Source organism: Ahaetulla prasina, chromosome 5, assembly GCF_028640845.1.
Source record: "Ahaetulla prasina isolate Xishuangbanna chromosome 5, ASM2864084v1, whole genome shotgun sequence".
NCBI classification, from domain to species: Eukaryota; Metazoa; Chordata; class Lepidosauria; order Squamata; family Colubridae; genus Ahaetulla; species Ahaetulla prasina.
In genome coordinates, this window is record NC_080543.1 from 75,685,304 (window position 1) to 75,709,160 (window position 23,857).

Consider the following 23,857-nt stretch of genomic DNA (forward strand, 5'->3'; position numbering starts at 1 on the left):
GACAGGAACGGTAGGCATGTTTGTGCGCTTATGCACGCCCCTTATGGTCCTCTTAGGAATGAGGTGAGGTCAATAGTAGAAAGTTTTTGGTTGAAGCTTTTAGGATTATGGGAAGAGACCACAGAGTCAGGTAAAGTATTCCAAGCACTGATGATTCTGTTACAGAAGTCATATTTTCTGCAATCTAGATTAAAGCGGTTAACATTAAGTTTAAATCTGTTGGTTGCTCTTGTGTTGTTGCAATTAAAGCTGAAGTAGTCTTTAACAGGAAGGACATTACAATAGATGATTCTATGAGTTAAACTTAGGTCTTGTCGAAGGCGACGGAGTTCCATTTTCTAGGCCTAGGATTTCAAGTCTGGTGGGATAAGGTATTTTGTTGTTTTCAGAGGAATGGAGAACTCTTCTTGTAAAATATTTCTGGACTCGCTCAATTGTATTGATGTCAGAGATGTGGTGAGGGTTCCAAACAGGCGAGCTGTATTCTAGAATTGGTCTAGCAAATGTTTTATATGCTCTGGTTAGTAGTGTAATGTTTTTGGAAAAGAAGCTACGCAAGATTAGGTTTACAACTCTTAGGGCCTTTTTTGCTATGTAATTACAGTGGGCTTTGACACTTAGATCATTTGACATGAAAACTCCAAGGTCTTTAACGGGGTGGGGGTCATCTGTAAGGTAATGTCCATCAAGTATGTACTTAGTGTTTGGGTTCTTTTTTCCAATATGTAAGACTGAGCATTTGCTGGTTGAGATCTGGAGTTGCCAAGTTTTAGACCAAGTGGTTAGATGATCAAGGTCTTTTTGGATGATAGATGCATTGTCTGTGGTGTTAAATAGTTTGACATCGTCAGCAAAGAGAACACAATTACTTGCGATATGGTCACAAAGATCATTAATGTATAGTATGAAGAGTGTTGGTCCAAGGACGCTGCCTTGAGGAATGCCACTCTTGACAGGAACAGGATTTGATAGAGCATTGCCAATTTTGACCACTTGTTGTCTGTTGGACAGAAATGCAGATATCCATTTGTGAAGGGGTCCTGAAGTGCCATAGGATTTTAGTTTTAGGAGAAGTTTATCGTGTACTACTGAGTCAAAAGCTTTGCAGAAGTCTATGTAGATTGCATCTATTGTTTTGCCTTGATCGAGATTTGTAGTCCATATATTTTTACAGTGAAGAAGTTGTAAGTTGCATGATAATCTTTTCCTGAAACCAAATTGTTTGTTGGAGAGTAGGTTGTTAGTTTCTAAGTGTGAGGTAATGGATTGGTTGATGATTGATTCCATTACTTTGCAGTTGACGCAGCACAGAGAGATCGGTCTGTAATTTTCTACTAAGCTGGGGTCTCCTTTTTTGAAGATAGGGATGACTGTGGCTAGTGACCAAAGTTTGGGAAGGGAACTGGTTGTGAAAGCTTTGTCAAAGATTATGCTTAGGGGTTCTGCTATGTTAGTGGAAAGTTTTTTTAAGAAGTATGCGGATAGTCCATCAGGTCCAATTGAAAGCGACGGTTTCAAGTTATGAAGAGCTTTTTCAACCTTTTCTTCTGTGAAATCTATATAGGTTAAGTCATCATATTCAATGCTAGTGCGTTTATGGAATGTCGGATATGTGTTATTGCTGTTAACAAAAACTGAGCCAAAGAAACTGTTGAAGAGGTTAGCTTTAACTGTTTCGCCATTGCATTCTTTGTTGTTAGAATGTTTTAGTGGTGGGATGGATCTTGAGTCTTTAAGTTTATTGTTCACAAAATTATAAAAGGCCCGATTGGAATTTGTGCGCAAAAGGTTCTCTTCTTGCTTGGTGTGATAATTTGTGCATTCAGTTTTTATTTGGTTGCATATATTGTTGTAGCTACACAGCCTTTTTTGCTTCTTTTCCAGAGGGATTTTTTTTTTGATTGAAGCTTTTTTATTGTTATGGGTAGTTTGCTTTTCCTGGTCATGGTGGTCATTTGTGGTACATATAGTTTAATGACTTTATTGATTTCAAGTAGGAAAACTCTATAGTGGTCTTCAGCGGTTGTGCAGGTTGCAAATAGATTTTGCCAGTCCAGTAATGAAAGATCGTTGTTTATAAGATCGTAGTTGGCTTTTTTGAAGTTGTAGCTGGGAGTACTATTGTTATTACGATTTAAGATGGATGTATATTGAGACGAAAATCAATCATGCAGTGGTCACTGTTGGAAAAAGGTTCTTTAATTTGTAGTCCATAAATTGAGTTGGAGTTGTTGCAGAAGATAAGATCAAGGCAGTTGTTGAGTCTAGTGTTGTTAGTTACAAGTTGTTCAAGACCTAGGTTTGTAACAGCGTTGTATAGTGTAGTATGGATTGGATCGGTTGTACATTCATTAGTTATCCAGTTTATGAGAGGTAGATTTAGGTCACCCAGGAAGATGAGAGGATATGGGCAAGAGGTAGCCCATGTTAGCAGTGAGGTTAGCATGTTTACATGGGTAATGTCATAGTCAGGGGCTCTGTAGCATAGTAAGAATCAAAGAGTAGTGTTGAGGGATAGGTCGCATACAATAGTTTCAGGAAGAGAAAGTTTTTGTGCAACCTGGATATTTTTTAGATTCAGTGACTTTTTGTAAAAGATAGCCACTCCACCACCTCTTCGGTTTTCACGATCTGATCGATAAACTTGATATTCTTTGTTTGAGATAATGGAGTCAGGAAGGGATGAGTTCAGCCATGTTTCACAAACAAAAATAATATCTAATGTACCACTGTTTAACAAGAGGATAAATTCAGGTAATTTGTTAACAATGCTTCTTGCATTTATCAATTTGCATTTGAGATCTGTAGTAATTGGTGTTGTAGAGGTAAGGGGCGTGCATACCTAGTTTTGGACGTTTGTAGGTTGGGGGTTGTGCACAATAGGTGGTTGAATAGATGGTTGGATGGGTGGTTGGATGTTTTGTATTGAGATGTTTGGTTGAATGGTTGGTTGGGTGGCTGGTTGGATGGTAGTTTGGCTGTTTGGATGGCTGGTATAGTATAGATCAGAATCCCTGCAATAACCTCTCTTGATCACTTTTAGAGGAAAATTTTAGCTGTCATGATTGCAGAGATAACATCCTGAAGGTTAAGCAAAGCAAATGCAGAAATGTGTGTTCAAATGTTCTGATTTTCTGAATAAATTCAGCTTTCAAAGAATGGTTTTGTGGTATAATGAACAGTAATTAAATACTTATAGGATTACACTGCATGAAAATAAAGCATATTGATTAAACCTTCAAAATAGAATGTTCTCTATCTATTTCAGAATTTATTTTGCACTGAATATATAAACATTTGATCCAATTGTAACATTTTGATTCATTTACTCAAACTTCTGTAATGGCTATATCAAGAAAAACAATTCTCAAAGTAATATACTGCAAAGTTCAATGCAAAATGCAAATATCAAAATAGAAAGTAGTACAATTACATACAATTATATAAACAAAAAGCATATAACATAACTTAGCATAAATTTTCTCTCAAACTAAATAAACACAGTCCAAAACTCAAAACAAAAAAATGGGTGAAGAGATGCTGAATATTGTAGATCAGACACCTGCCCTGTGACAATCTATAGATTACAGCAGGGGTAGTCAACCTTTTTATACCTACTGCCCACTTTTGTATCTCTGTTAGTAGTAAAATTTTCTAACCACCCACCGGTTCCACAGTAATGCGCCATGTATCGGTGTCTGTGCATGCCTCTCGCGCATCATGGATTGGGTTTGCGGGGGGCACAGGCTACCAGCTCTGCTTGTCTGTTACAGCTGGGTGGTGTGGGGGGAGATGCGTGAGCTATTTTGGGACGAGGCTCTTTTGTTTGCGGTCGCAATATAGCGCCATTTAGTTTCACTTACATAATGTGAACTAAACTTATGCGCGGGCGATACAAATAGTATATTTTCAGAAATTTAAATTGTTACGGGGAATTTTATGAAAACCTAATGAAAATGTTTTTAAATAATGCTACGAATTTTTTTTAAAGTCAATTAAATTAAAAAAAAGGAAAGTGCTTCAGTATCAGACAAAACCCCTACCGCCCACCATGAAAGCTGGAAAGCCCACTAGTGGGTGGTAGGGACCAGGTTGACTACCACTGGATTACAGTATAATCAACAGAACTCCCCTAATGCACAGATCTGTATCAATGAAGTTAATCTAGAAGTACAGATAGTCCTCAATTTACAACCACAATTGAGTCCAAAATTTCCATTGCTAAGTAAGACAGTTTTCAAGTGAATTTTGACCAATGTTACAATGTTTCTTGCCACAGTTGTTAAATGAATCATTTGTTAAGTTGTTGTTAAATTAGTAACACAGTTGTTAAGTGAATATGGCTTCCCCACTGACTTTGCTTGTCTGAGATTTGAAATTTATTGACATTAACACCCAGATTTCTCAGCAATAGTCAGGTGATTAAAGTCTGTCCAACTCTTTCTGAGGCAAAATTTATTTTATGGCTGAGAAGAAGTGGGGGCTTATTCCAATCCTCTTTCAGTATCTTTCATCTTCTAAGTTCTGTATAATTAGCTATGTAAATAGAATGGAAGTAGTTTTGGAGGACATTGGGACACTGAAAGCTGATTTACAAAGATGACATAATATGTTGCAGAAATAATGCTTCATAAAAAGGATATGTGTAGGAAATGACCAGGCCGAGCCTGAGGGAGACATCAAACACAGCATCAGTCATTAGTCCCTTCATAGTTACAAGTGATCTAAGTTTAGCCACCTTGAATGTTTTTGACTCCTATCTGCCACCAATTTGCTTTGTCCATTAGTAGTTCAGATTCTTGTAGTAAGCTTAAGCTTGCAATAAATCTTTATATTCATTTGAACTGCCTGGATTTCCTGATTACCCTGGCACTTGACATTATGTACATATGGTAGGTAAAGAATCCCTGCGGATTTTACTCCACTAGACATACCCGACTATAAGGGATGGTGCTGAGCTCCATTTCAAAGCCATTGAGCCAGTGCTGTACATATGGTACATAGGTGTATATCTTCCATTGTTAAAATAACTGCTAAAATTAATAGCCACAATTTTATAGGGAAGTAAAACTCTAATTTTTGCTATGATGCTATGATGCTAAATCAGTTATTTAGACTGGACTCCCATAACCTTATCTGTCAATCATCCTGTTGGTAAATGCAGCGAAAGAAAGAAAGAAAGTTATTTTACCAAGAGTATAACTTTACCGATAATTCCACATAAGAGTAATAGCACAGAAGTATCAAAGCTGGTTCTAAAGTTTTCATTGTCTACCAATCAATTGTATTCATTTTGTTTAGGGAACATTTGGAACAGCTTGGAGTTTTCCCAAGGTTTGACCTTGGGGTGTTAGGGCCATCCTAAGCTGCATTGACTCACTTGAATTCCTCAACTCCCTCCCAAGCCTCCCTTGCATTCCAATCCTTTCCCTCCCCCCACTCTGTTTCTGTTATCTGCTTGAGAGCAGGAGTGCATGGCAAGTCAGCCATGACACCACTAATCCCACTGAATTTAGCCATAAAAACCAATTGGATTTAGTATTGATTAGCCACTTATAGAATCAAACTAATATACATGTAACTAGTCTAGTGAAACAGATACCTAAAATCTTCTATATCTTAAAAGTTTAAATATAGTGATCAATATACAGTATATTTCTTCCGTAGCTTTTTTCATGGCAAAAGTATAATATTTCAGTTCATTCATGTCTATCATTTAAATTATTGTCTAGGCCAAGCAATCTTTTGGTTCCATGCATATAGAATTTTGCACAGAATTATGAATTCAATGGATAATCAATCTAACCTACCTTTGTGACTTTTAGAAACAAGCCTTTATGTTTCACACAGCATTGTGATTGATGCAGAATCTAGCACCTTAATCTATTTTTGAAAATATTGAGATATTACAGTTATCTAAATTATATGAAGCTATATCCATTTTCAAACATTAATGACAAAATATGCCCTCACTTTAAAAACAATTAAAATTTTCATTGTGTGAAAAGATCTATCTGTACATTTTGACAGTATCCACAAGGCTTTTTCTGAGCATGTTTATCAAAGAAAACAAATGAGAAAAAATTATTTGTGCCATGGTTCAAATTAATCTTCATTGCATCCCACATAACATAGACTTTATGTTGAAGTTTTCTTTTTTAAGTGCAGTATCAATAAAATATTACTGAAGTTTCTTTAACTTTGGTTACTCTTAAATCATCACAAAGTAAAGCCATGCATGAAAAATGCATAATTTAGCTTTAATTGAATAACTTGTTAGCATAATTCTTCTTGGCTACAAATTTCTTGGCACAGATTATTACCATCAATAATTACTGTAGTTCCATTTTTAAAAATAACTTTCATGTCAGTGTATATGAACATTTGCCAACACCCAGGACAATTTCTTCCTAAATTACCCAGGTCATGCAATGCACAATTAGCTATATCCTCATTTGCAGGAGTCACCTGACTTTCTAATTATATAACAACATTACAGTTGCTCTTTTCTTCATTCCAGGGCACGGATTATATGGAACTTTTGAAATGTTGTCCTCCTGGAGGAAAACTAGAGAAGACCAACATGTAAAAGAGAGAACTGCAGCTGTGTTCGCAGACTCCATGCTCTCCTTTTCTCTCACCACTGCCATGTATCTGGTGACTTTTGGGATTGGTGCCAGCCCTTTCACCAACATTGAAGCAGCCAGGATCTTCTGCTGCAATTCTTGTATTGCAATTTTCTTCAACTACCTCTATGTACTCTCGTTTTATGGTTCCAGCCTCGTGTTTACTGGCTACATAGAAAACAACTACCAGCATAGTATCTTCTGCCGAAAGGTACCAAAACCAGAGGTATTGCAAGAGAAGCCTGCTTGGTATAGATTTCTTCTGACAGCCAAATTTAGTGAGGATACAGCAGAGTCAGAGGAAACAAACAGTTATGAAAGCCACCTTTTGATGTGCTTCCTCAAGCGTTATTACTGTGACTGGATAACAAACACATATGTCAAGCCTTTTGTAGTTCTCTTTTACCTTATTTATATTTCCTTTGCCTTAATGGGCTACTTGCAGGTCAGCGAAGAGTCAGACCTTAGTAACATTGTAGCAACTGCGACACAAACCATGGAGTACACTGCTGCTCAGCAGAAGTATTTCAGCAATTACAGCCCTGTCATTGGATTTTATATTTATGAATCAATAGAATATTGGAATGTGACCGTTCAAGATGACATGCTAGAGTATACTAAGGGATTTGTAAGGATATCTTGGTTTGAGAGCTATTTGAATTATCTGAGAAAACTCAACATATCAACTGGATTATCTAAAAAGAATTTTACCGATATACTGAGGAACTCCTTTCTGAAAGCTCCCCAATATGCCCATTTATCAGAGGATATCATTTTTTCCAAAAAATACAATAATGAAGTTGAAGTGGTGGCCTCTCGAATGTTCTTGGTAGCTAAGACCATGGATACCAAACGAGAAGAGCTCTATCACCTCCTGGAAACCTTACGAAAGCTGTCTCTCAAATCTAAAGTGAAGTTCATTGTTTTCAACCCATCCTTTGTCTACATGGATCGTTATGCCTCCTATGTGGGGGGGCCCTTGCAGAATTCCTGTATTAGTGCTTTATTCCTGCTCTTCTTCTCTGCATTCCTAGTGGCAGATTCTCTCATCAATGTATGGCTCACACTCACCGTTGCCTCAGTCGAATTTGGAGTTATAGGTTTTATGACCCTGTGGAAAGTTGAGCTGGACTGTATTTCTGTGTTGTGTTTAATTTATGGAATTAATTATACAGTTGACAACTGCGCACCTCTCTTGTCAACATTTGTCCTGGGCAAAGATTTCACAAGAACTAAATGGGTAAAGAATTCCCTGGAAGTGCATGGGGTAGCGATTTTACAGAGCTACCTCTGCTACATTGTTGGTCTGATTCCTCTCGCAACTGTGCCTTCAAATCTGACCCGTACACTGTTCAGGTGCTTGTTTTTGATAGCATTAGTCACCTTCTTTCATTGCTTTGCCATTTTACCTGTAATACTAACTTTTCTGCCACCATCAAAGAAAAAAAGGAAAGAGAAGAAAACTCCTGAGAATCGGGAGGAAATAGAATGTGTTGAAATGGTGGATATGGATAGTACCCGTGTGGTTGACCAAATTACAACAGTCTGACTAGTTAGTTTGTCTTGCTTTTTAAAAAAAAAAAATAACCATCACCCCTAAATATTGCCCAGAGAAAAAAATCATATTGATTATAACAATAGGATTTGGATGTCTGTTTTCAAATTAAAACCAAGAGCATCCAGAGCACCATGTGAAGGGGCAAATGTGACTGTTTGTGGATTGGCCTTCACATATAAAGTTCAGTGACATTTACATTCACCCAATACAATGAGAGTGCCAACTTGGGTTGCTACCTGAGATAAAGACAATAGAGATGGGTTATTAAAAGCATACTGCCGTGTCTGCCCTGCCAATGCTGCTGCCCCTGGGGCAGTGTGTGCCCACACATTGAAAGGTCAACTGTCAAGGCTGAAGAAGCAGTAAGTGTACATTTTGGACACAGAGGCTATATAGAACTTTCAGTATAGCAATAACTCAGTTCTATGAGTCAGCTTTTATGGATCTTAGCCATTACATCTAACTTTTATTTCTATTGCTTCTTTTTTTCTTTCTTCTTTTTCTTTTTCTGAATAGAAACATATATGCAAGTTGTTAAACAAAAGCAAACCAACAATGGCCAAGAAATTCAAATTTATGCACGGCTAAATAGAGTTATCACTGTTAATCTAGGGTCATTTCGCAGTTGCCTTCTTTTCTGAATTAATAAATATTTTAAAGTGGAATTAATCCCCTATATATTTTAATACAACATAATTTTCTAACATTTTTAAAGAAAAAAACAAAATTAGTAATACATATAAACACATTCAAGTTATCTGTTACATCACTTTTTCAGTAAGGTTTATTAATGTTATTCAATAGAGATTATTATTGCTGTGGTTGTGGTTGTTGTTATTGGAAACCTTGCTTTTGTATGCTAGATTTGATAGCATTGTCTCATATGTTAGGAGATCTAATGGCAGGTTGGGAAAGGAATATATTTAGCAAATCCTACCAAAATCCATGAAACAAGCCTCAGATGCCTAAATTTTGTCTCACAAATGTGTATGTTGTAGAACGTCTTAAACTACTACCCATTGTTCCAGGCTGTACATTATTAGTGCACAAAAAGAGGCTCAACGTGTACCCATACATAATATGTAACATAAGTCACAATCTTCAACTAGAATTTCTGTCTCTGAAGTCTCTACTATAAACTATAAATCAAGGAAATTAGTTGAACTCTCCACAAAAGTGGTTTTGAATTCTTAATGCTGCCGTCTTTCATGAGTTAATGTTTAAAGGAACTGTTCTAATATAATAAAACATAGTAAATAGTTATCACTGCCCTCTTGAAAGGTATAAGATGTGGTGCCACAAGAGAAAGAAGGAAACAAAAAATTTACAATTTTGCAGTGAACTAGACCAGAGAGATCCATAAAATACATTTCCATCATCTTTGGTGTATCTACTTGGTATATCTCTGATACTTGCTAAAAAATAATATTGCCCTCTGTGATACAGAAGAATACCGAATTTGCTTACAGTACTGACAACTCACAAATTCTGGAAAATTTCAATTGACATTAGCTACTTGTAGCTTTAGTGCTGGGCATGCTATTAAAGTCATAGTAGGTAAAATGTGTACTTAGCAGATGGAACAGAGCCAACTATTTCTATTTCTCAAAGTTCCTTAAGTAGGCATGACCCCAGTGACGCTAGTCAGTCAATTCTCTAGATCTGGTACCTGGCCTCCCAGACTTCTCCTTTCTCTTATTATTTGCCCTGAAAAAACTGGCAAAGTTGAATTAGAATTGTGCAGTGGTAATCACCAAATTACACTATTTTTATCTTTATATTGGCACTGTCCTTTTATGTCAAATCCTCCATAACATTGCAGATAATAAGTTTGGCATGTTGATGTAGCACAGGGGTGTCAGACTCAAAACCTGGAGGCCAAATCCAGCTCACAGGGTGCTTAGATCTGGCACGCAGGGGCACCCTGGAAACAGCAAAGGACTGGCCCACGGTGCCTCTGCCAGCAAAGACAGAGCTCAGGAGAGCCACCTGTTTTGCTGGCAGAGGGTTGTAGGACACCGTTGCAGTGAAAACAGAGCTCAGGAGCCTGTTTTCGCTTCAGTGTACTCAAGCCACCACAACATGAGTGACATCGATTTGGCCATGCCCACCCTGGCTCCCCAAGGGCAAACACAACCCTGATGCAGCCCTCAGTGAAATCGAGTTTGACATCCCTGATGTAGTAGATGGTTAATCCCTAGAGATTTTTTTCCAATAGTATTTTCACTGCTGCTGTATGGCAGGGTGAGTTCCCATTATTCACTCCAGCTCCTTGACGGGAACATGAAAGGAGCCCCCAAGGGCATCCCCTGGGCAACTGTGATGTCACTGACTAATTCTTTCAACCTGGAACTGCTTCAAAGTTACCTCTGACACGAATGGGATGGAGTAAGCTTTTGTGTTCCACTAGTATAAGTACTCCATTAAAATAACTTACAAAAGGTATATCAAGAACTTGACAAGCTTGTAATTCAAACATACTTGAACTTTTCTATATCACAGGGCTTTTTCAGCAATCTAGTGATTGGACAAACAGTGAGGATAAGCACACTGAATCATTTGCGAAAAAAAATACTGCACAGTGAATTTGTTTTGTTCATTTTAAGATAGATATTCTAGCATTTTTATTCCATTGTTATAATAAACAGCTTCTATTGTTGTTAGCCTCTGAAATATCCAGTATAGTAGAAAGTTAAAATGTTTTGTTCCTTATCAAATAATTTTCTTCAAAAAGGGACAAAGTTATTCCTGCCAAACCTTATTTCTTCCCAATATGAAAACCATCACAGCATTCTTCCTCTTCCAGGATTCAGGTTGGCAAGTTGCTACATGCATAAAATATCTGTAAAATATGCAGTAGCTATTGCCATATAAATTGTTTTGAGAAATTTCTTGAAATTCATAATTATCAAAACTAAATATGCTTTTGAGAGTACAAAATAGTTGAAGAAATTTAATTCTTTGCTCCCAATTGATAAATTCAGGTCCAATGATATCTATGACTTTGCCTTCTGTTATAACAAATTTAAATTAATGCATAACAGCTTCACATATAATGTGATTTTTTTTCCTTATCTTACCACATATCAGGCTCTGGTAAAATCTTACTGTATGCCCACAAATTTGTAAACTTATATGAATTATTATTTTTTTAATGTTCAGTTGTATTTTTCAAACATGTTCTTGCTTATATATTATTCCTAAACTGGATGTTAAAAGTACTTTAAATTTGGCTCTGACAAAGATTACAAAGATGTGCATAATTGAACTCCTTATTGAATGAGATTCTTACAGTGCTGCTGTAATGTGTGCACAGAGTTTAGGTGGACACAGGATAAATAGGTTATATGGCAATCATTCATTTAATGACCATTGCAAGTTACAGCAAAACTGAAAAAAGTGACTTATGACTGGTTTTCACATAAGCGTTGCAGCATCCGCATGGTCACATGATCAAAATTCGAGCACTTGCCAATTGGCATGTACTTATGATTGTTGCACTGTCCTGGAGTCATGTGATCACTTGTAACCTTTCCAGCCTGCTTCCAACAAGCAAAGACAATGGGGGAAGGTAGACCTCTTAATGACCATATGATTCACTTAAAAATTGCAGTGTTGCTTAACAACAGTGTCAATAAAGGTCATAAAATGAGGTACAACTCAAATTAACAACTGCCTTGCTTAGCAATGGAAATTTTGGGTGTGTCTATAAGTCAAAGACTATATTTATGTGGAAATTGATTACATTTTGAAGCCGAAGTCCTACAAGTACTTTTATGTTTACTGAAATATAATTCATTTAGCCAAATAACTCACTGATCAGAACAATATTTTTTTACTTTGGAAGGAAAAAATAAACCTACTTTTCTCTGAACATCAAGTTAATTCATACAAGTCTGTCTTGGATATTCCTTAGAATGAAACAGAGGAAAAATAACTGAAGTAACTGGAACAATTTCACTATAAATGAGCCATACCTAAGATACATGCCCAGCATTTCACTGTAAGCAGTAGAAATCAGAAAAATGCAAAAGCTGTGAAACTAAAAGAAAAGCTCTCTGGTAAAAACAAATGGATGTCTTTTTTTCCAAATCCCAACCATTTTACTAAATGAAACAAGACCTGTAAAAGGTTAAATATATTGCAAAGAGGCTAATGTTACAGTGATATGTGCCAAATTCTATTTGTATCCTGGGAAGTTCCACAAGGCAAGACCATTTCTAGTGCTACTGTATTATTCTTCTGCACAGTCTATATTTATTCACTTGCTAAGGGTGACTCCCTGCCCCAGTCAATCAAGTAATGGTATCATCAGAAAACACTAGCAAAACTATATTACTTAATCTAAAACATTTGGAAATGTTACCATTTGCTGTGAAAACCTATCTCCAAATAATAAAAGAGAAAACCAAGAGCTATTATGTAGGCTGTATCTTAAAAGTCATAATATATTCACTTTCATTTTTTTAAAAAACAGCTTTCTATAGCCCATATAGATGTTTACCATAAGCATCTGCTACTATGGAGATGCTGCATGCGTTATTAATGAGTATTTGAAGGTCTTGCAGATTGTTGCTGTGATATGGAAAAGTGACTGCCAAAAATACCATATGAGAATGTTAGAGTATAGATGCATTACTTAAGTTACTGTAGCATCAATCTGATGCAGTTTACAATCTGGCTGGAAAAACTGATTTTTCATTCAGTAATTAATTGATTTGTTCACACAATCAAAGGACTAAAAACACAAATATAGTATGATGTCACGGTACCTTTTGGGACTCTGATCAATAACATATTCCCTAAACACTTTATAAAAAAATCAAGTATCTTTCTAAATAAAAAGGGTATGTCAGAACCAGCCCTATCATTGATCAAAGTAAGGAAGCGACTTCATGAAACAAGTCCTAGAAAGATGGAGATGGAAGAAAGAACCAAGCATGCTTCACAAACTGCCCTGATCCATGGGTGAAAGGGAAGATGTGTTCCTGTTCCCATTAGCAAAGTAAAATGAAATCGAGAATCTAGTCTACTGCTGTTAAGTAGAAATACTGAAGTTTTGCTGTCTGGAGTTGGGTCTAGGACAACTTGCCACAGCCAACTTGCCATGGCCAACTCACTATGGGGCAATTCACCATGGCTAACTCACAATGGGACAACTCACCCCAGGACAAATGTTACACTAATATCAAAGAAATTGTAGAGTAGAATTATTAAATGATGCAAAAAAAAGGGCAAAATGAAATATGAATGACAAAAATTAAAATATTTTTAAAATTATTTTAAATAATTAAATTGAATTGTTAAATTGTCCCACAGCCAAGTTGGCCATGGAGAGTTGGCAGTGGTGAGGTGTCCCATTATGTCAGGTCCAAACTCTAGAGTAAGGGAGTCATTTCCAAGTGTGCATGGTACATCATCCTCACAGTTACTAAGAGTATGACTCCTACTGGACTCACTCCTCTTCCCATCAGTCTAGTTGTTTAGGAACAGAAGAGTTGAGGCAAAGATCTTGAATTTTTTCAGTAATCTCCCCTACCACCATTATCATCATTCCAGACATAAGTCGTGAGGGTGCAGACTCAAACAGGGTTCAGACATTGCACTAACTCTAATGATTTTTCATTTAGCAGGTTACCAATTTCCAACTGTTATAATTTATTAAATCAAATGTAAAGCTTAATGTATTGTGCAAACCCTGCAACATGTGGTTTATTCAATAAACCCTAGGCACAACATAATTTAGATCAATATATAGTCTCAGCTACTGAGTCTTACAGAGCTCCAGCCCAGATAATTGAGAGCCACCAAGAACTTTCAAGCTGCGGCTAGAAATATTATGGAGGAAACTCTATGTTTTAACTATTTCAGTCACAACTTGAAGTTAACTGTTTCTTGCATGAAGCAAATCTTAATGAGCTGATTCACTAGCAATATTGAAGGATGAATACAATTGGAAAAGGTGATAATTTGGGGGCAGGGGAGAACTGCCAATCCAAACATGGCAACACAAAGGATGTTTTTATTCCAGCAGGAGGTAGGAACTTGAGAGGAGAGGAAGGGGTTGGGATATGTAGATGAAAGGATAGATCTGGTGGAAGACCACTTTCATAGCCTGGGAATATATTGTTTTGTTTTGACTGGCTGCCATCTTGACTTTTCTGAACTCCATTATTGATCCTCTGTCTCAGGGACTCAGAGTTATTTCTACTTTCGATGCCAGTGTAGATTCGAACTGGTGATATAGATACCTTATAGAAATAAGTGAGTCTATTTGAAAACCATTTTCATTGTTAAATAAAAGCTATTTCTTTTGGTTTTTATGTTAACCAAATGTCTGTGTTATCATCTGTCTCCCCTGTGTTCTACTCAATTCTATAATTTTAGAGATTTAAACACTTTTTAAGCCAGAAATGAGAGTTAGTGGTGGCATCATAACAAAAGATAAGGGAAAAGAACAGCAAAACAAGGAAGACATATGATGGGAAGATTTAGATACATACAGCTGAAACTAATGGTTAAAGCTGTGAATTACATTATTGACTGAACTACAAAAGCTATATAAATAACATTTCCTGCAACTGTTAATTTGAACCAATGAAGTTAATAAACTATAAGAACAATAAAATAAATTAAAAAAACTTAAAGCACCCTTAAAGCAAACAAGGAGGAGCAAAATTATGGGGAAAAGGATGCATTTTCAGATATGAAGAATTAAAATTTTCATTTTCTGAAGCTTTCCTGATAGGGAAGTTGGATGTAGTAGTAACACAAGAGAGCACTAAACTGGGAAAAGTTTGTATAAAATATCAATGCACCTGCCAGATAAACTGAAAGTTTAAAAATTATGTACCTTCTTTAAAGTAAGGCATTAAAGGATAATTGTAACTATGCTTGCTCCTAGGACTTGTCTGTATCACCTCTAAAATATATATTTAATCTAAGTAGAGGACAAAACATGGTCCACCAAATGTCTCTGAACTGCAATTTTCATCATTTGCCATTGAGACAAGATGGTTGGAAGTAGAGTTCAAAACTTTTGGTAGGTTGCTCATTATCCAGTCCTGATCTAAGTGACCTACATAAATTGCCTGACTGATCGTTTACTTTTCTATAATGAATTTGGATAGAAGTTTAGCTATCTCCAATTGTTGTACTCTGAGAACAAAGTCAACAATCAAGAAACAGCTACTTGCCTTAGATGATCAATAATTAGCTCCATTTTTGAGTCTGGCTATTTGTTCCTTAACTTTAGGTTCACTTCATTGTGCTAGGGGTATAGGAGGAGATGCCTTCCGCTTCACAACCCCACTTTCATTTTCCATGCAATTAAGATTCTGTCTACTTCTCCACCTCATTTAAAACAGGTAGTAATTGCTTATATAGTGGGTTAGCAGCAGTAGATCCTATGGATGATAGCAGTAGCAATTGCTGCCCAGAGAAAATCAGTTTGCAACTAATTTACCTGTCCAAGTGAGCAAGCAGTAATGTCCATTAGGAAATATAACATGAGAAGTTGCTCATTGTTTGCACTATCTCTTCACAGCTCCCTGCTGCTGCTTTTAGCAGCTAACTTCAGGAATTCACTGCTTGCCTTCTATTAGTTTAGGGCATTTGCTTTGTTAGCAAATGGGTGGTAGCAAGAGGCAGCTACTCTTGCTTTTCCTTTGTCTGTAAATTAGCAAATTAGTATCTGAGTTGCAGAACCCTATGAACTCCTTAAAGAGATGCAGTATGCTCTTTGCCACTATATTGTCATCGAGATTTTTGCAGCCAAGATCTAAATAAGATGAATATTATATTTTTCTAATCGGCGACATTATTGCATGTTTTATTTCAACAAGAAAAGGCAAGATATTTTTGTAGGAACCAATGATATCTATTGGGAAGGTGTAGAATTAGAAGAATAATAGTAATAAAATGCAAACATGACAAGGTTGAATATAACATTTGTTGAGCCAATGGATCAAATGTTCACCTTCTCTTCTTCAAAACAAAGGAAGCCGTTTTTTATTTTTAAATTATGGCTGCTCCATATCTTGCCAAAATTACTGTCTTTATTGTTACAAACCTTGTCAACATTTTGGTACACCCCAATGTGCTTTGTATTTATTAATTTTCCAATATCTAAGAACTAGATTAGCAAAAACCAACTGAGCAGGAATTCTGCTTGCTCACTATTTATTTATTTATAAAATTTTATATGGTCTCCCAAGAATTCTGAGCTGCTTACAGAAATAAATCTCCAAACATAAAATTCAATAAGCCCCATCCCTCTAGATGCCTTTGTTGCTCAGTTGTAATGGATATCATTATTAACATACATATTCGGTATTTTCCTCTATTTTCACTTCAAATACCCTATATTTGTTGATACCAAAAACAATAGTCACTTAGCCAGGAAGATACCTAATTTGTATTAGCATTTATAAATGCCTACGTATGTCTCAGACATACTGTAATCATCATACAGACAGTCCATGACTCTTGCTTGGAGTGCCCACTTTTTAAATATTTAAAAACTTTCCAGTAATACATCCTGCCTTGGATTGTTGGACTGTTTTCTCCAGTCTTGAGCATTGTTTTGCATGCCAATGCCATATGGATGAGAATTACGTTACCAATACATCTAGAGTTCATCAGATTGGGGAAGTTTGCTTTAGAATGATTTCAGGCACTTTTACAAGCTACACGAGTGGTTCCTAAATGATAAACTTTAGTGTACATTCAAATAGTCTGTGGGAAGTTGCACTGCTTTTTATTTCAGGTCTTTTTCCCTTGAGCTGTGCACTTAAGACATTTTATGTGAGATGCCTCTCTGTAGTCCTCTCATGAACTAGCTATACTATACTAGCTATACTATAGAGAGCAATTGTGAATAGAATCGTGATGAATCTTTTTTTTACTAATATTTTAAATACTGGGAGAGTCTTATCTAGCAATGCTGCTTCTTTCTTTCGTCCCAAGAATACTGAATATTGATTGTGGTATACAATGTAAATATACTGAGATGGAGAAAAAGCTGGTTTTTAATATCATATTCTTTTTGTGAGTCTCCCCTTCAACTTCCATATATAGTCAATTGCAATAGAAGAATATGTGGAAAGAAAAGAGATATAGAATAATGGTCCTCACTTTAACAGAGTTGAAGAAATTTTTGATTTACAAAACTTAAACCATCAAGATTAAATTTACACCCAATTACAACAAACAGACAGATTGGCTATTGGCTATTTTAGATATTCAGTCACATCTGATAATCAGTTTGCTTTATTTACTGTTGTTTGCAACTGTTTACTCTGCTTAGTCGTTGCTTCATGTGGTTCAGAAAGAGAACTGAAAGGTGGTGGGTTTTTCTTCTCAAATGAATTCCAGAAAATTATCTTCTGGAATGCAAAGAATCTTTCCTGAAAACAAACTATTTCTAAAATGTCTAAATTAGGCAATGTCTTTTAATTATAACCATTAACAAAAGTACACTATTCAAACTTTGGCAGTTGACCTTCCATGGGTAAGAATGTTGAGGTGTTTGGAGATCCAAAAGCTCCTTTTAATGGTTGATCATCAATCTCCTCCTCATGCTCTGTGAAAAGCATAATCCTTGTGGATGACCATATACAATTCATCTTCAAATATGGATTTTCCTAACATGGAGTACAATAGCCAGTTTTGGAGTACAGTAGTGGAGATGGTTGTTATTGGCAAAGTTACCTTTGCTCTACAAAGTCCACAATGAACTCTAATCACTCTCATCCTACACAATTGCTGAACTCGGATTCACCATAAAACTAGCTAAGATTCTATTATGTTAGGCAGATCCATGGATGAAGATTTAAGCAATGAAAAAATCATAATATGGCTATCAACATTGTCAAGCTTTCAGTGAACATGAGGAGAGTAAAGGAATCTCAGGTGATTAAGTAATGTAATGATATGAGTCGTTGTTGTTGTTATTATTATTATTATTATTATTATTATTATTATTATTATTATTATTATTACTACTACTACTACTACTATTACTATTATTATTATTTCTTCAGACCATTTTGTAGATTTTCTTTCAGCCACTGAGGGAGAAAACACTATTTTAAAAAAACAGAATGTTTGCAAGTCTGCCATTTGTTTTATGTATCTTATTTTTCTTGCAAAATTTCAAGAATTCAGCCACTGTGGTTTAATGGCTCCCCTAACACTTTTTTGCAATTGTAAGTACTCAGGGGTTTCACTGAAAAGGGTGGCTGGATGCAGCTTCAGGAGTAATTGTATTCAACCAACTTCTATAATTATGCACCAACAGCAGAAATGACACAATTTTCAGTCAACCTATTGTGACAGACACTGTGTAATGTCATAAAATCAAATGCAATGTTTAGTAAACATAAACCTCTTTGTCATTTTGTATTTATTTATACAGATTTAAAAAATAAAGCACACATTTAAAATATATTTATATATCCATATATTGATATATTTCTACTGTTAAGCTTTTTTTATCAACTACATAATTTCAAGGTTGACATTACTTTTAAAACATGGATGACTACTTTATTGTATTTACACATGAAAGGAGTTTTTGTTTTAGAGTAGAACTGTAGAGCTGCAAGAGTTGTAACTTATGAACTAGAAGTAGAAGCCCTTCCCCCCAATGAAATTGCCTAATTTTTTTTTAATTATAGGATTTTTTTTCATTCAGTATGTAATCAGTCTATGGTATATAATTCCAAAAGATGGTTGTTAGTTGAGATGGCTTCAGAAAATAAATTCCTAGAGGACAAATCTATTTATGGTTATTAGCCTTGAAGATTAGGCACTCTAACCTGGCATGGAGGCAGTCTACCTATGCAGACTAGGTACACAGGAAAAACAATGGAAGAGGAGGACTACCTTGATCCCCTATTTGTAGCATCTTGGATCCATCTGGTAGGCCATTGATGGTTAGATGGGCCTAGACCTCTTGCACAAGGACTATTCTTATGTTACAAATAAATTTAGATTCCAAATAAATATACCTTCATTTAAGAGTACAGCCTTCCTTACTCTAAATTCTCATTTAAATACATGTACTTGTCTGACTCCAGACTGAATTTTTTATTTTTATTTTTTTATTATTTTTTCCATATAAAGTTGGACTATTCTCCCAAGATATTTAATTGTTTGGGTGTGGATATATGTGTGAATATGCTTATTTTGATTTTAACTTTGGAAAAAGTATTAAGAGGGGAGGCCAAGACACTGCAGAATAACCAGCCAATCACTTTTAACCATAGCCAGGTAGGAGATAGGAAGCTTAATTTTTCCATCAACCAACATTCTGCTCCAGTTGGTCCTAGAAGTAAATCAGCTCCAGTTGGTCCTAGAAGTAAATAGAATGGTTGTTAACTGGCCTGACTCTACACACAAGTACTTCAGAAAATAGCTACTATTAATCTAGACCCAGTCAAATTATCTGCTTTATAACACCATGATTTGAATTACAAGATTAGGAAGAAGAGAAATATATTAAGCTAAATCAATATTCCTTCTGTTCAGCAACCCCAAACTACTTTTGTTATAAAGTCAGGAGAGTATAAATTGAAAACAAGTAGTACTCAAATTCAGCAAATTAAACTATAAAATTTTAGAGTCAGCTTGGTCTAGTGGTAAAAGCACAGGCTAGAAACCAGGAGATTGTGAATTCTAGTCTTAATTAGGCAGCAATGTGCTGCAGCTTCCAAAAAAGCCAACACAATCCTAGGCTGCATTAACAGAGGGAGAGAATCAAGTTCCATTTGCATGAGTGTTAGGCAAGCACACCTGCTGCCTACAAAAATGGAGAGTATGCACTCTCCCACTCCTTGTGCAACTGGGGACACATGTGCTCACCCACCACTTCTGCAGCCTGGTTCCAAATGGATAGTGACCCAATAGTAAGCCACAGCTCAGGAGTTGGGGACCCTTGGTCTAGAAAATCTCCAAGGTCCTGTCCAACTCTGTTATTCTGTTAGTCTATATTTTCATGGCTGTTACAAGGATGGGAAGAAATCAGAGATGTCAGGCTAATGTGACTGGTGAGGAATGCCATCAGAGCTCAAAGAAATCAGCCATTACACAGGAAAGACTTCTCTATACAGGAAAGGAAAAAGGCAAAATTAAAAACAGGTATATGCATGCTATAGAAAGGAGTCAATCTATCTTTCAAAAAGCCAACCATTCCACTAATATTATTCAAGATGAAGGCACATCTAGCCTCCTTTCAAATTTTTCCTACCAGAGTTTTCTGTGAGGAAAGGGTTATTGTTGACTATAGAAACCTTAACGCGGTATGCGCCGAAAACGTATACCCCATGCCGCTCATGAAAGATATGTTAGCGCATCTAACGAAAGGAAAGTTTTTCACTAAATTAGACCTACGAGAGGCTTACTACAGAGTTCGTATAAAGGAGGGGGATGAATGGAAAACCGCTTTCAATTGCCCTCTAGGATGTTTCCAGTTTTGAGTGCTGCCGTTTGGACTGCAGGGGGCGCCCGCAGTTTTCATGCAACTAATAAATGAAATACTCCATCAACATTTGTTTAATGGGGTTCTTGTCTACCTTGACGATATACTTATCTATACAGAAACAATGGAAGAACATATTAAACTAGTAAGAGCAGCTCTCAAAAAGTTATTATCCGCAGAACTTTATTGCAAGCTATCCAAATGTGATTTCCATCAAACAAAAATAGACTACTTAGGGTACCGCATATCGGCGGATGGATTAGAAATGGACCCAGAGAAAGTGAAAGCTGTCTTGGAATGCCCCCCCCCACGCACACGCAAACAGCTGCAAAGTTTCTTGGGATTTGCGAACTTTTATCGTCAATTCATCCCCTCCTTTGCTCAAATTGCTTTGCCAATCACCAACCTCTTAAAAACTAAAGGAGATACAAAACCCAAACCATCATTACCTCTCGAATGGACAATGGAATGTCAAGCAGTGTTTGAAAAGTTGAAACGACTGTTTGCTGCTGAACCTATTTTAAAACACCCCAACATGGATGTTCCTTTTGTGATACAAGCAGATGCTAGTGATGTAGCGGTCGGAGCCGTTTTGCTCCAAAACAATGCCGATGGTAAACTACAACCTTGTGCTTTCACTTCTCGAAAACTGAAACTGAAAGAAGGTGGGCTATTTGGGAGAAAGAAGCATTTGCAGTTCATTGGGCTCTTCGCACATGGAGACAATTCTTAGAAGGTTCTAATCATCCTTTTGAAGTTTGGACTGATCACAAAAATCTGGAAGCGCTAAAAACTCCTAGAAAACTTTCACCTAAACAAGCCCGTTGGGCTCAATATTTTAACCGCTTTAATTTAACCTTACATTACATTCCTGGAGGAAAAAACTTTTTGGCAGATGCTCTTTCACGTTTGCCCCAATACAATGGTACACTCTCCGAGGTGGTTCGCCCAATACTTCCCATTCAGCAGTTAGCAGCTCCGGCTATAACTCGAAGCCATACCAAAACTGAGACATCACTGCCAGATGAACTAACTAATTTGTTTAAAGAAGCTTTGAACTCAGATGACTGGTTCTTGGCGCATTCGCATGAATGCACGCTCTGTGATGGACTGGCTTGGGTTGGAGCGAAACTATATGTTCCTCTATCACTCAGAGAAACCATCCTACAATGATGCCATGATGCCAAAATGGCAGGACATTTTGGATTTGTGAAAACCTTGCATCTTCTTAAAAGACCATTTTGGTGGCCAAGTCTTAAAAAGGACATTCAATCATATATAGCAAGTTGCCCTGTTTGCGCATCATCTAAAAGGCCTCCAGGAAAACCTCCTGGATTACTTCAAACAGTAGCCCAACCAGGAGCCCCGTGGAAGGAAATATCCATGGATTTCATAGTGGAGCTACCCGAAAGTGCAGGCAATACTGTAATCTGGGTAGTCACAGACCTTTTCTCCAAACAAGTCCATTTTATTCCATGTTCCAAAATACCCTCCTCAAAGACTCTGGCAAAGTTGTTTGTACAACACATTTATAGAGTTCCTGAACGCATCATCTCAGATCGAGGAGTTCAATTCACTTCTCAATTTTGGAAAGAATTTTTGCGACTAATTGGCTCCGCCCAAGGATTAAGCTCCTCCCATCATCCCCAGACTAATGGAAGTTGTGAACGCTCGAACTCGGTACTAGAACAATATTTACTTTGTTACATTAACTATCAACAAGACAATTGGTCAGACCTACTACCTTTTGCTGAAGTAGCCTACAATAACTCAATTCATAGTAGCACGGGATTTACTCCTTTTAAAATAGCTTCAGGCCAAGACTTTGTTCCCATCTCGGAACTTCCAAAGGAAAAATCCACTGTTTCCTCCTTGTCAGAATGGATAGATCAAATACAAAGCACATGGAAAATGACTCGCAAGGCGATCGATGACGCTCACCGTGCACATAAAAAACAAGCAGATAAAAAAAGATCCCCTGAGAACAAATACCAAGTTGGAGATAGAGTTTATCTCTCCACCAAATATTTACAAACCACTCAAAAATCTAAAAAACTGGGACCTAAGTATGTGGGACCTTTCCCCATAGTGAAAATCATCAACCCCATGACTGTACAGCTAGAATTACCAAAAACACTTAGAAGAATTCACCCCGTTTTCCATGAAAGCTTGCTGAAACCAGAACACACGTCTACTTTCCGTGCGAACCATACACCCCCTCCTATACCAATTCTCATATAGGGCGAACAACATTTTGAAGTAAAAGAAATTTTGGATTCAAGAAAACATAGAACTAAAATTCAATATCTCATTGCTTGGAAGCATTTCCCTTTGTCCCAAGCTGAATGGGTGAACGAGGAAGATGTTCATGCTTCAGAAAAGATAGCACAATTCTATAAAAAATATCCTGACAAACCCTAACTTTTTTCTTTTTCTTTCTAGGACTGACATCCTTGTTGCAGGAGGGCCGAATGTCAGCCTCCACTCCAATCTTCACATCTTTTTGTACTCCTTATATTCAGTTGTTAGATAGCATGGGGTTTTATTTCTAATGTAAATAGCTCTTGGATTCAAGTTAAGTAGAGAGGGCCCTTTAAGAGTGTCGGTCTGACATAATTAAGGGGGAGGGGAGATTAATGTTTTGAATTCAACAGGAATGTTTGAGCGTGAACTCTAACGGACATTGCATTCCTGATATGATTGACAGCCAGAGACCTGCGGAAGAAGATTACCATGGGGCCCTGAGAAGGAGCTGGCATTGGACCAGACCTGATGACCTCTTGGGGAAGAGGAGGGAGTAACAGGGGGGATATAGATTGTTAGCCATATTTTGTCTCAGATTCAACTTTATACTGCTGCAGTCAAGATGTATCTAGTAAAAGTACTTTTCTTTATCTGCAAATGAAGTCAAGGTGTATTCTTTCCTAGATATAATCAGAGGCAGCCTGACACCTTAATTGTTAACATGCGAGCTCCCAAAGTTGCTGGATCTTCCGCATTCTCAACCTTGGAAAAGAGAGAGGAAGAAAGTAGGAGTAAGCCAGCCTTGTCCAGCGAAGATGTAAACAACACAGAAACCAGTCTCATTAATGCTTTTGGCACTCTCCCAAGGAAAGAACAAGATAACATCCTATTCAAATTAGAAAATTTAAAGAAATCTCTATTGGATATAATCGCCACAGCTGAACCTCT

General features: G+C 36.8%; 1 protein-coding gene across 2 annotated transcripts in view; it reads left to right on the forward strand.

Annotated features, from left to right (window-relative positions):
- The window catches only part of PTCHD1 (patched domain containing 1), a 366,564-nt gene extending 342,951 nt beyond the window's left edge, over nucleotides 1–23,613 (forward strand). The window contains exon 3 of one of the 2 annotated variants that reach the window (XM_058186945.1): nucleotides 6,521–18,612. In XM_058186945.1, coding sequence (XP_058042928.1) covers nucleotides 6,521–8,175 — 1,655 coding nt within the window. In that variant the 3' untranslated portion in view covers nucleotides 8,176–18,612. Of the gene's footprint in view, nucleotides 1–6,520; nucleotides 18,613–23,107 lie in introns of those variants that run through there. The other variant, XM_058186946.1, reaches the window with a different exon arrangement.
- The last annotated feature ends 244 nt before the right edge of the window (nucleotides 23,614–23,857 follow it).